The 12,358-nt window shown below is 59.1% G+C and overlaps 1 protein-coding gene across 1 annotated transcript in view; it reads right to left on the bottom strand.

The window, feature by feature from the left end:
* The window catches only part of TLN1 (talin 1), a 35,690-nt gene that overhangs the window by 8,530 nt on the left and 14,802 nt on the right, over positions 1 to 12,358 (bottom strand). The window contains exons 28-54 of the mRNA XM_009334821.1: positions 12,017 to 12,214; positions 11,531 to 11,670; positions 11,338 to 11,431; positions 11,079 to 11,168; positions 10,780 to 10,902; positions 10,461 to 10,604; positions 9,966 to 10,127; positions 9,737 to 9,877; positions 9,302 to 9,483; positions 8,818 to 8,950; positions 8,594 to 8,695; positions 8,300 to 8,470; positions 7,997 to 8,146; positions 7,772 to 7,873; positions 7,529 to 7,648; positions 7,082 to 7,228; positions 5,968 to 6,134; positions 5,541 to 5,724; positions 5,162 to 5,287; positions 4,734 to 4,850; positions 4,469 to 4,654; positions 4,254 to 4,361; positions 1,175 to 1,280; positions 919 to 1,043; positions 493 to 618; positions 299 to 361; positions 3 to 34 (exon numbers count right to left, since the gene is read on the bottom strand). Of these exons, the coding sequence (XP_009333096.1) occupies positions 3 to 34; positions 299 to 361; positions 493 to 618; positions 919 to 1,043; positions 1,175 to 1,280; positions 4,254 to 4,361; positions 4,469 to 4,654; positions 4,734 to 4,850; positions 5,162 to 5,287; positions 5,541 to 5,724; positions 5,968 to 6,134; positions 7,082 to 7,228; positions 7,529 to 7,648; positions 7,772 to 7,873; positions 7,997 to 8,146; positions 8,300 to 8,470; positions 8,594 to 8,695; positions 8,818 to 8,950; positions 9,302 to 9,483; positions 9,737 to 9,877; positions 9,966 to 10,127; positions 10,461 to 10,604; positions 10,780 to 10,902; positions 11,079 to 11,168; positions 11,338 to 11,431; positions 11,531 to 11,670; positions 12,017 to 12,214 (3,539 nt within the window). The remainder of the gene's footprint in view (positions 1 to 2; positions 35 to 298; positions 362 to 492; positions 619 to 918; positions 1,044 to 1,174; positions 1,281 to 4,253; positions 4,362 to 4,468; positions 4,655 to 4,733; positions 4,851 to 5,161; positions 5,288 to 5,540; positions 5,725 to 5,967; positions 6,135 to 7,081; positions 7,229 to 7,528; positions 7,649 to 7,771; positions 7,874 to 7,996; positions 8,147 to 8,299; positions 8,471 to 8,593; positions 8,696 to 8,817; positions 8,951 to 9,301; positions 9,484 to 9,736; positions 9,878 to 9,965; positions 10,128 to 10,460; positions 10,605 to 10,779; positions 10,903 to 11,078; positions 11,169 to 11,337; positions 11,432 to 11,530; positions 11,671 to 12,016; positions 12,215 to 12,358) is intronic.

Below are 12,358 nucleotides of genomic sequence, written 5' to 3'. Positions count from 1 at the left end.
ACGGGTGGTTGGTGGCGGCAGCCACCATGCGTGCCTGCGGCGAGAGAGGCTGTCAGGGGGGGTACGGGAGCCTCCCCCATACCCGGAGGGTATGCCCTGACCGGCCCCAGGGGGGTTGTGGGGCACAGGATGGCAACAACCAGCTTCCACGGCATGTCTCAGCTGGTGGGAGAGGGAGCAAGAAGCATGGCTGCTTCTTCCACCAAGGAGAAGTGCAAGGGCAGAGCATCCTCATCTTTGCAGCAGGAGCCAAGAGGAGGGTCCCCCCTATCCCCCTGAGCATGACCCTGACACTCACGGCTGAAATGAGTCCCTGGGACCACTGTCCATCATCCACTGCATTGGCGGGGATGGCGCCCACCTGTGAGGAAGGAGAAGAGGAGTGAGGCTCACTGCCCCGCGCACCTCTTGCCACGGGGCACGAGGGCTACAAGCAGCCCCGGGAGAAGGGAGAACTACATTTTCTTATTTCTTTCCCTCTTCCAGTCTTACCTTTCCTTGGGCCACTAGTTCTCGCTGGGCCGCTGAGGCTGCCTTCACCAGGGCGCTCGTGGCTGCAGCAATGGATTTGGCAGCTTCCAGGATCTGCTCCTCAAAGTTCAGGCTCTCATCTGCTTGCTGTGGGCAAAAGCAGGGTGTCAGTCCCAGGCAGGGAGGGGTGCTGGGATAGACAGAGCAGAGCAGGATGATGGCTGCAGGGGCTGAGGGGGCACATATAAAGCTGGATTAAGGGCTGTGGGGTGCAGGAGGGTGTGGGTTGCCTGAGGAAGGTCCAGCTGGGGATGTGGGAGGCAGCGGGAGCGCAGCAATAGAGTCCGGCTGTTGGATGGGGCTTCATACCTGCCTGAAGCACAGGCAGGAGAGCCCCAGCCCACCCCAAGCTGAGCATGGGGCTCAGCCAAGGCTCAGCACCACTACCTTGGGCTTGGCTCTTGGTTTGAGCTGCTCCAGCTTCTTGGCTTCAGCCTCGATGGCAGCCGCTGCCCCCAGCAGCTCATTCTCAGCGATGACAGTGGGGTCTTCTGGGTCAACCCACTCTGTCCCTAGAAAAACCGAGAAGCGAGGCAGGTTAAACCTGCGTGCCTGACTCGCCCTACCTCCTCCATCAGCTGCTGAGCCCTCCACCCTAATCCCAGCCCTCGGTCCTGTCCCTTTGAGCAGGACCTTTCCTTACCTTTCATGGCCTCGGCTGCCTGGATGAGCTCAGTGACAGAGCTGGCTACGCGCTTGGAGTAGCCTGCCAGCTGCTGCTTCAGCTCGTGAGTCGGCTTCTGCAGGATCTGCGGGGAAGGAGCAGATGTAAGTACCTGGAAAAGGGGGACCTCATAGGTCTGTTTGGGTTGTGCTCCCCCAGGAAGGAGGGTGGGATCCCCCATCTCCCCCACACATGTACACATCAGGTGTTATCTGTGATGCTCTCTCAAGTGACCCTGGCTGGTCTCCTGCTGCCTGAGGATGGGATGAGCTTCCCCTTAGCCCTTCTGCATCCACAGCTTCTGGGACATCTTGCAGACACAAGACCTTCAGTGCAAGCCTTCCTGCACTCAGCAGCTACCCCCTCCAGGACTTCTTCCCCCCACCCCTCCCAAGCATTTCAAGCTCCAGAAGCATTTCCCCCTCACCGTCTCCATTTTGGAGATTTGTCTGCAAACACAAGCCGGGCAAAGAGGGGGACCCTAGAGCCACGTCCCAGCCCGGGAGGGCTGGCCCCGGCACGACAATGTGGCAGGCAGAGCCATAAGGGTCCTTCACTGGGGTGGGGAGGGACACATGCACACACCACAGCACACACGTGTGCACACACGCAGGGTCTGTACGCACAAGCAGAGCTCACCGCTGGCCCGACTCACACTGCACAGGAGACAGCTGCCCATCAGCTAGAGCGGGTGTGAGTACATATGCACACACACGGACCCCGGGGTCCCTGTGGACACACGCAAGTGCCACCCCAGCACTGGGCTGGGCACGCAGACACGCCGTGAGCAAGGTTCATGCTGAGGTTAGACACCAGCAGGCACCCCAATGTCACCTTACTCACCGGCTGACAGGGAGGGAGGGAGAAGAGAGAGAAGAAAGCAGTGAACGCCCCGGCTGGAACACGCAGGTGCTGGAGACGGGGGGGCATGGGGAGGGCAGGGGAAGGTGGGTGCTCTCCAGTGGGGGGTGAAGGACAGCCAAGAAGAGAGGTGGGAATGAAGGACCAGAGGTCCCGGGAGGGACCTCCCGTGCTGCCAACATTAGCTCATACCTCAGCCTCGCAGGGCTGGGGGAGCTGGGGCACCTGGATGAGGCTCCCACAGCTGGAGGAGCCACCTACACCCAGAGCAGCCACGGAGCCGCTCTCCTCCTCGCCCCCCTTTACACCTATTTCTCCCCACCCTGAATTCCTTCAGTTTTCAGCCACCAGATCTCTCTGCTTTTGGAAGGAGAGACCTATTGTTACCAAATACCAAGTCCCTGTGGAGGTTCAAATTCCTTCCCCTCCCCAGTGAAATATGCAGGCTTTCCCACTCCTCTGCCGGGAGCCACATTTTCCATCCTGAGTCAAATAACCCTCTTTCTCAAACCCTAACCACGCTTGTTCATGCTCTGTGCAAAGCACTGGTTCCCGTGGGGACCCAGCGTACGGCAATGGACTTGCTGCTGCCAGGGAGCGAGGCAGCATCGCATCCGCCATCTCCCCCCCATTCCCCTACATCCTTCCTGCTCGTGGCTTTCCAGGAACCTGCTGCCCTCTGATAAATGTGACCCACGTCCTTCATTCCTGCCTTTGCAGGCCGGAGTGCTGCGGAGGCTGGGGCAGTCATGGCTTTATCCTCGGACTTGCGTGGGGCCATCCCAGCAAAGTCACTGGAGCTGCACATGGCTCGGAGTCCCCGAGCTGATGGCACACATGCTCATAAGCACATCCAGACTAAATGCCACATTATTAAGCCTGCTATCTGCTCTGACGTGTTTAAAACTGCTAAATGGTCTCTGTCTGGCGCCAAAGGCACCCTGGAGGCTATGAGCTTAGTAAGATGCACCTTCAGTGAACATTTTATGGAGGTACCAATGTATGCTATTCAAGAGACGTCGCATGCAGCTGGACGGTTACACCCAAAATACAGCAGAAGAGCGTGTTCCTGCAAGTAGGCTGACCTTGGACACTACCACACTAAGTCATCTGTTAACAACAGGTCAGCCAGAGAATTTCTCCTCAGCACTTCAGCCTTGGCTGCCATGACTTACGTGTGGCTAAAGCATCTTCGAGACAGACATTTGATCCAGATGCACGGGACAGAAAACTCACTGCTCCCTGTGGAACTGTACCCCAGTGGTTACCTCCTTTGGCTAAAACCACCCTTTGACTTCCCTTCCACCCGGCTTCAATTTCTAGCCATCGATTCCTGCCCACCTCCTCTTTGTGCTGCCAGTGCTGGTTACCCTCTGCCTAAGGGGGCTTTTCCTGCAGGAAACCACAGTCTGAGCTCCACCACCTTGTATCTGGTGAACCTGAATGGCAGACTCTCACCAAGCCCTTCTAACCAGCTTAGCAAAACCTTGCCACAGAGCTGACTCGCCCTCAATCTTTGCCCTGACCCTGGTTCGAGGGCTCTCGCAGCTCTGCGGGCTGGGTCTGCGCATCCCTCCAGTGCCCTTGACTCCACCTCTGTGATCTCGCCAGGAATGCAAACCGCTGGAAGGACCTCACTGGATCCTTTCTACTGCTCTGTGTTCTTAATTTGCTTCTTGTAAAGTACACTCATCTTGTAGCACAGCTAATTAAAGCAGCCAGCTGAAGTCCTCAGGAGGACTGAGATAGAGGAAGACCGGATAAAAAGGGTGCAGCTGGTGCTCGCAGTCATCACCTCTGCTATCGTGGGCACTGCCTGTCTCCCACTCTGCTGTGAGCTTAACAAGCTCTGTTTTCACACTGCCTGAAGTCTCTTACTCCCACCACTTTTACTGGAAGCTGCTTCAGTATTTTGCTTCCCTGTTGTTGAATTTCCAGCTTCTATCTGCTTATGGCCAGTTAATCTCCATCTGTTGTTAGCCAAATATCTTTCGTCAGAGCCTGTTCATCTCTCTGACATCTGCTTCCATGGCAGGGGCTCGGCCACGTGCTGTGCCGGCCCAGGCAGTGAAGGGAGCTGTGCAAAGACCTCAGCGGGAGGAGGTGCAGAGCCCAGAGGACCTTGGGCATCTGGGGAGCACCCTGGCATCCATGGGCAGCCTCTGCCCACCCTGGGAACCGGGACGGGGACACTCACCACCAGCACATGCTCCAGCAGCTCCAGGTAGCCATCGGCACACTCCTTACCGAAGCGCAGCGCCCGCTGCCGCACATCCCCGCTCACCTCCGGGTGGTAGGCGGCTTCCTGAAACCCAGAGACAGGGAAGCCCCGATTCACATCCAGCACCACCCTGCTGGCACCCACAGCCACCCACAAACCCGTGCTAGACCCGTGTCCCCTGCCCAACCCACCTTGCAGGCACGCAGCATATCTGCGATGGCACGGCGGCTCAGGTTGGCCGTAGCGATGACATCCTCCTGACGACACGAGTTGCCAGCGGCCACCGCTTTGGCCGTGGCCATCGTGATGCCTTTTGTCATACGGATGAAGTCCTCCGGCGTGGAGACTTTGGCAGGAGGCACGGGGGAGGAGAAGACCTGTGAGGTGAGAGGCAGCAGTGAGGCACAGGGCAGCTGGCAAGTGGGACGGCAGCCGCAGCACCGCGGCTGTACTCACTGCCAGCTCTTGGCGTATGTGCTCTATTGTGGCCTCCAGTGCCCGCGTCCCCTTCGTGGCCTCATCCTCAACGGCTTTCACTGTCTTCAGCAAGGAAGTGACATTTGTCACCATCACCTGTGGAAGGGAGAAGGGAGCCAGGTGAAGCCCCACACAAGCTCTGGGCTGCTGCTGGCACCTGTCCCTCCCTCGTGGTTTGGTCCAAAATGGCCCTGTCCCCATACTCTACTCACACGACCTCGTCTTGTCCTCCCACCAATGCCTCTTCTGCATGTTGTGCCCCACCTTTTATGTGCCCCTTCCTCCCCCACCTTGCCCTGACTGCTCCCTGGTTGTCCTCCTGCCCCCAGACAGGCAGAGAAGCCCCCCTGCTCTTTCTCCAGCCTCCCCTGCCCCATCCCCTTGTTGCCCTCACACCCAGCTCAGACCTTGGCAGAGTTCTTCAGCTGGTAGACAGCAGGGTCATCCCCAGCTTTGCCAGCAGCTGCCTTGGTGGCACCGATCAGATCCCCAAGTGCCTTGGCCACATCCTTCACAGCATTGATCAGGACTACCTGGGGAGAGCAAGACCAGGACAACAGTTTGGCTACAGCCACACTCAGGCTGTGTGGCCCAGCAATGGGAAATGTGGGCACCCCAGGGCACACAGCATACACGTATACAGCGCAGCCAGCACAAGCCAAAGCCCAGCCAGCCCTCTCCATGAGACGCAGAGTCCAGCCCAGAGCACCACACAACACCTTCAACCCTCAGCCCCTTCAAGCAAGCTATGAGCAACCTCCGTTCACCCCACACCTCCCAACCCACCTGAGTCTCCGGGTCTTCAGATCCCAGGCTCGCGGCACCCAGTTTTACCACCTCCGCCAGGCGGGTGATAGTGGACACTGACGACTGGGCAGCCTGGGCTAGCTTCTCCTGGCTGGCCGTGGCGTTCTGCACCAGCACCTTGGTGTCCTCCACCAGCGCCTTGGCTGTTTTCAAGATGCCCTCCCTAGGGAGAAGAAGGGAGTCAGAAGGGACACAGCCCTCTACACGCACACATGGTCCTCGGGGTGTAGAGAGGCTGTGGACCCTGCCTTCTGTATGTACAAGCTGGAGGGGCAACACAGTCAGTGTGACCTGAATTTGCAGCTCTCCTTGGAGCTGGTCCACAGCTCAGAAAGGTGGGAGACCAGGGGACACAGTCTGACCCCCGTCTCTGGCTGAGCAGAGGCTGGACGAGGTGCCTGGGTACCTGTGGTCAGCGAAGGTCTCCGAGTTCTCCCGGTTGAGGGTTCCTGCCGTGGCAAACATGATGGTGGTGTCGAGGTCAGCAATGATGCCAGAAACGGCGCTGGCTGCTGTGATGCAGGCTTGCGTCCCACGGTTCCCAGCCTGCAGGGCTGCCAGCACGTGAGACACCTGCAGGGTACAAGTAAGGTGACTGGGGAGCAGAGCAGGTTCAGGCAACCTCCACCACACACATTCTCCGATACCTCCCAGGATGGAGCCGCTTCACACCAAGGAGGGGAACTGGGAATCGCATGGTCTGGACACCCCTTCTTAGCTTCTGTTTATTTATTTTTACCCTGTACCTATTGTGTTTGGGGGTCCAGGAGATATTGGACTCTGCTAGTTTCCAAATTAATAAGGTTTGCATGATGAGCATCAGAACATTGCAGCTTGTTCCTTCTTTAGCTGCTAAACTCAATTTCTGTACTTGGGCAAGCACTCATAGGAGAACAAATTTCCTGATGGAAAGCAATCTTGGAAAGGAAGGACCTGCAGGAGGTCCTGAGCGTGCAGGCATGTGCCAGGCACTATGAACAAGTGTTTTGCTGTTGTACACTTGCTTACTAGCTTTGCTGCTCTACCACTGCCTTATTGACTAGAGGCTTTTAGCCATGTTTTCATCTGTTATTCAGATGTTCTTTAGATTGACTGATGGACAGGACGCTTTCCACCACACCAGCAAAAGATGAAGGGGAGATTGATCACCCAGCATGAGCTTCAGGCTTGGCTGGAGATGGAGCAAACACTACGCCCACCACTGGAAGAACTGATCTGGAGAGCCCTGGGCTGCCACCAGTGTGTAGATCAGTCTCCTCTGGCAGGCCATCATTGGCACGTCAGCAGGCAGCACCTGGACATCACACTCAGCCATCACAGCACCAGCTGCTGTTACGGTGCCTGGAGAGGGGGATCCATCCTCCACCCCAGCAGCTGGGCAGGGCGAGCATGGCTGAGAGAGCCAGCAGAGCCCAACAGGACCAGGGAAGAACCTAGCGTGGAGGCTCCAAGGGCACACGGCTCAATCCAGCATCCCTCCCACCTTGCCACGCTGTTGCCCCTCTCTCCAGGCCGCTCACCTTCTCAGAAACCTTGCGTGCACTCTCTATCAGCTCCTTCTTGGTGTAGGCATCGCTGGGGCTGCACTGCAGCGCTCCAGCCTTGGTGACCAGGGCAGCGCAGCCATGACCCAGCTCCTGCACCCGGCGCTTGATGTGGGAGCCGATCTGGAGAGGAATACATGTGTGAGAAAGCTGGCAGGCAACTAAGCCCCGCATCCCTAATACCCGCTGGGAAACACCAGCCGCCCCGACCCAGCTCCTCTCTCCCAATTCTCCCACTCAGGAGGAGGAAAAAGGAAACACGGCTTTGCTCCACGTTTCCACACCGTGTTACAGGGGAGGTGCGAATGCTGCCTGCCCCCAGCTGCGACGGGAGGTTCGAGTGTCCCTGCCCTCTGCTCTCATGCCCCAGCAGACCCTGCTCTGCCCCATGGCATGCTGCAGCACTCCCCCCCGTGCTCGCACCTCCTCATTCTCGGCGGTGAGCGCAGCTGGCTTGGCCTCTTGCGCCAGCTGCCCATAGTCGTTGGTGAGTTGGTTGGCCAGTATGCCCAGCTCGTCCGGGTTGGTGGTAGATTTGGTGACCTGCCGATGGAAGAAGAGCCAGAGTTGGAGGGGCCCTACGCTAGGACAGGCAAGCAAGGAGGGCAGTCGCCTGCCTGAGTGGCAGGCAGCGCTTTCTGCAGTGACAGGCTTGCTTTCACCCACCATCTCCTGCACAGTCACTGCGATGGCCTTAGCTGTCTTCACCATCGTGGTCTGGTAGTCCACAAAGGTCCCCTCTGGCTCACCCATCGGCCCCTCGTCCAGCTGCAAGAGACCATCAGGAGACTCTGGCTCCAGCTCCATCACAAAGACCTTGTAGGGTTTGACCCTGACTCTTCCTCTCTCCCACCCCTAGCCCTGGCCAGGTCCTCTCCACGCTCCCCTCACCTGGTTGATGGCCTGGGTGATGGAGTCCACCATGCCCCCCACAACACCTGCAGCGCTGGCTGCCTCATTCAGGGTGGTGGTCAGGTCCTCCACTGCTTCCTTCATCATCTGTACGGCCTCCTCCAGAGCCTCCTGGGTGTGGGCAGCTTGCTGCAAGAACAAGCCAGAGTGAGGGAAGGCGGGCAGTGGCTCCCCTCCTGACAGGGATGCTGCACATTTATCCCAGGTTTCTGTGTCTGGCACACGCATGTGCACCCACACGCAAAGGGGAGCACGCCACTGACATGTGCCCCTCCGGCTCACCTTGGGGTTCCCACCAGCCTCCTTGGCCGTGTACAGCATCTGCAGGGCGGACTCGGCCAGCGTTTTGGTCTGGTCCAGGAGGTTCATCTGCTGCTGGTGGTTGGGCGTTTTGGAGGCAGCGCCGATAGCCGCCATAATGAGCGGCTCAAAGTACTGAGCCATCTGCGACACCTAGGGAAGAGCAGCATGAGCATTAGCAGCTTCCAGCCCCAGCTGCCTTGTGCCTCTCCTCCCACCATGAGCTCCTCCACGCGCACTGAGTGCCTCATCAGCAGCTCCCCATCCCCGTGTTACCTTGTGCCCCAGCTGTGATGCCTCGGCCCGCGCCGCGCTGGCCACAGGCTCAATCAGGTTGCTGATCTCCTGGACAGCTGTGATCATCTGGTTGTGCAAAGCCTGTTGCAAAGAGAGAGCGTTGCATGAGGTTGCAGCAGGGCTGGGGTCACCGTGTCATGCTGGGAGCCAGGGGGAAGGACGCCCATCCCTGTTAAGCTTGCAACGGCACATCCCTGACCCACCTCCTGGGAGATATCTTCTCGGGGGGCCAGCTGCTGGCTGATGGCAGCGAGGGAGGCCTGGTCCACCTCCCGCATGCATCTGTTCAGGACCTCAATGGCCTCGTCACACTCTCGCTGTCCTGGAGCTTTGTCCCTGTGTGACAGAAGGATCAGCCCAGCGCTGGCAGGTGCTATGCCACCCCTTCGTGCCCAGCCTCAGCTGGTGCCAGTGAGGGGCAGGAACCCTCTCCCGGGCTTTGGGGCAAGCCAGTGTCATAAAGCCCAGGCATGCCAGCATGTGTTCCCATTAACCCATGCCAGGGCTGGAGGAGCAGCTCCCGCGCAGGACAAGAGGGATGGCATCTTCTGTCCCATCCCTTGCCTCCTGCCGCCAGCAGCAGCCAAGGAGATGATGGGCCAAAACATCCCCAGGAATGCTCGCTCAGAGCAGGGGTACCTGCCAGCAGGGACAGAGCCACAGTCAAGTGGGCAGGACTCTCCTCACCTCATGTTGGTGATCAGCTTCTTGATGGAGTCCGAGACAGTGCGAGAGTGGCCAGCTAGCACCGACCACTGCGGTGGGTCCTTGGGGTTGACAGCCAGAGAGCGGGCGGTCTGGATGAGGCCAGCAGAACTCTCCAGCATGGTCTTGGCTGAAGAGACAATGGGCTCCATGGCTCTGCGTCCCTGCACAGGGAGATGATGGGCTGGTGAGGCAAGGGACTGTGCATGGGAAGTTACTCCCTCTCCCACGACTCTCACCCCGGAGCAGCCCCTTGAAGCCCAAGGCTGGCTGCCACCTCCCCATCGCACCCCCCAAGGCACCAGCCCCGCACTAGGACTCCATCCCAAGCTCAGGGGGAGGCACAGCTCCTCCCCACCCTACAAGCAGCCCCTGTCACAGCCAGACCACATCTTCCCTGCCCCTGTGGCATCCCACCTCCAGGCTGATCTGGGCAGGAACAGTGGCAAACTCCGGGTTGGAGGCAAAGGCTGTCAGGTTATCCACGGCCTCTATGAGAGGGGCGGTGGCGGCACGGCACCGCTCCCGGTTCTCCTCGTTGAACTCGCCATCCAGGGCCTGGTGTGGAAAGACCAGAGCAGTTATCCAACCCCCACCATGCCCCAAATCCCATCCCCACCACAGTGCCACAGGAGGGAGACCGCACCTTGATGGTCTTCACCAGGTTGGCCGTGCTATTGGCCACCTCCTTGGCTGACTGGACGAACTGGCGCTTGGCCACAGGGTTGGCCGTGCGGGAGGAGGCCAGGCGGCATGTGTTGCACAGGGCCGAGGTGTGCTTTGCTACGATGGTGGCTGCTGACAGCACCTGCAGGGAAGAGCAGGGTAAGGCAGGATCCACCATGACTCCCCATCCCCGCAGCTCTCCCTTCCCACCGGCCCCGCGTGGGGCACCAGTGACCACAGGAGTCCCTCTTGTGACCCAAGAAAGATTGCCAAGGTCCTGCAGGCCCATACAGCCCCCCATCTGGACTGTCACCCTTGCACCAAAGCTGCCAGCTGGTTCCCAGTACAGCCAATGGGGCCTGATGAGACACTAGCCATAATCTCGGCCAATTCTTGGGATGCAGCTCTTCCAACTAGCCTCACGCTCCCTTTCATAAAAGAAAATGCCTGTAACGGTGCCCCACCTCATACTCACCTGGGACTGGGTGCAGGCAGGATCCACCAGATTCTGGCAGGCCATCTGTATGGCTTGGTTAGCTCTGGCAAACTGAGTGGGGTCTACCAAGCCCTGCTGTCCAGCCTGGCTGTTGGGGTCCGAGACCCCCACAAGGTAGGCAGCCTAGGAGAACGAGAGAGGTGGTGAGAGGGAGCTTGCACACGGTGGGGAGGCTCAGAGCAGGCACGGGCTGTGGAGGAGGCTGGCAGCACCATCCCATGGGGGCAGGCTTGGAGAGGTGCATACAGCAACTATGCACCAGGGGTAACACTCAGGGCTGGGACTGAGTGTGTCTCACCTGGGCAGCTGCCTCCGTCAGCCCACAGAGAGCTTTGGAGGCGGCACTGATGGAGTCACCGAACTCGGGCAGTTTGCTGTTCTTGGCATTCTGGGAGATGCCAGCCATGGACTCGCCCAGCACCTGCAGGACACACCATGCACCAGTTAGAGACCACTTCCCGCTCCCGTACCATGCTCCCAGGTTCAGAGGTCACTGTGCTTCATCAACAGGGGAGGATGCCCACGTCCCTTTGCCCCCACATCCTTCCCAAACCTCCCCATCCTTCCCCAAACCTCCACCTCCAGCTCAGGGCTCACCTTGGAGTTCTCCATGACACTGTCAAGGCAGTTGAAGTAGGACATGTCGTTGACGGTCTGGGTGGGGTTCTCCAACAGCTCCTTCACCGTCTGTAGGGACACGGGTGTCACATCCAAGGGAAGGGTCCGCGACCTCCACTTGCACCTCCTCTTTGCTCCCTCCTGCCCCTCGCAGCAGGGTGCAGCTCCCCACTCCCCACCGTCTCAGCACCCAGCCATCTCAGCCCCTCCACTGCCTTGTCAAGATGTAGCTTCTCACCTCCAGCTCCCGCAGGGCATTGTCGCACTCCTTCTGGCCTGGCGCCTGCTGGGTGCACATGGTGATCAGCTGGTTAATGCTGTCGGTCACGGCCCTGCCGGGGACAGGGGAGAAAGACCCATGGATCAACACCAGCTCCAACACCCGGACCCACTGCTACAGCAAACAGTTCACAGGGAACGGTTCCTCCTACCGTGCCGCTGCTGCCAGCTGATTCTTGAGGTTGGGGGCTGCAGGGTCGGCAGAGAGCGCCTTTGCAGCCAGCAGCAGCTTGCTGGAGGACATGGAGATGCTCTTCAAGTTCGACACCACCTGTGCCTGGTCTTCCTTATTCTGCAAGGAGCCAAGAAGGGAGCCAAGAAGAGTTACCTGCAGCAGGTTTCCAAGCTCCACACCCACCCTGGGTCTTCTCCAGCGGTTTTTAAGCTGAGCCGGTTCCCTTCGTCTAACTCGCCCGCCAACAGCAAGGATACGGTGGCAATGCTTGCTGAACAAACCCAAGCCACCTTCTCCCTGCTGTTGCAGTTTTGCACAGCCCCAGTCCCCATCTCACCAGCTGCGTTGGCTACAGCCACTGTAACCACTGCTGCTGGGCCACCCTGCCTGTGGTCAGCTGCCCTCCCAGGCACCCCAAACCACTCACTGTACCCAGGATCCCCCAACAGGCGTTTGCTCTCACCGGGAATTGGCTGGCCATCTCCACTCCTGCTTGCAGGAACTCATTGAAGTCCTGCCCAAATTTGCCAGAGGACTTGGCCAAGTCTTGAGGGGTGCCACGCGATGCCTGCACCAGCTCGTTGGCAGACTGGTTGAGCCCTGCGGCCGCTCGGTTCAGCTGGCTCTGCGCCTCCTGGAAATTCTTGGTGCTGGGAGGGAACTGGAGGCAGGGAGAGGTGTTAGGAGAGGCAGCGAGGAGGATGGAGATGGAGGATGAAGGTCTGGCACATGCTTGGGCATATGCTACAGAGGAACCTGGCGTGGACAGACCATCTCGCATCCCTGCAAGGCTTCCCCCTTCCCC

The sequence above is a fragment of the Pygoscelis adeliae genome, unplaced genomic scaffold (assembly GCF_000699105.1).
Source record: "Pygoscelis adeliae isolate BGI_AS28 unplaced genomic scaffold, ASM69910v1 Scaffold102, whole genome shotgun sequence".
Lineage (NCBI taxonomy): Eukaryota > Metazoa > Chordata > Aves > Sphenisciformes > Spheniscidae > Pygoscelis > Pygoscelis adeliae.
Note: the sequence above shows the minus strand (reverse complement) of the source record. Positions and strands in the feature narration are given on the sequence as shown.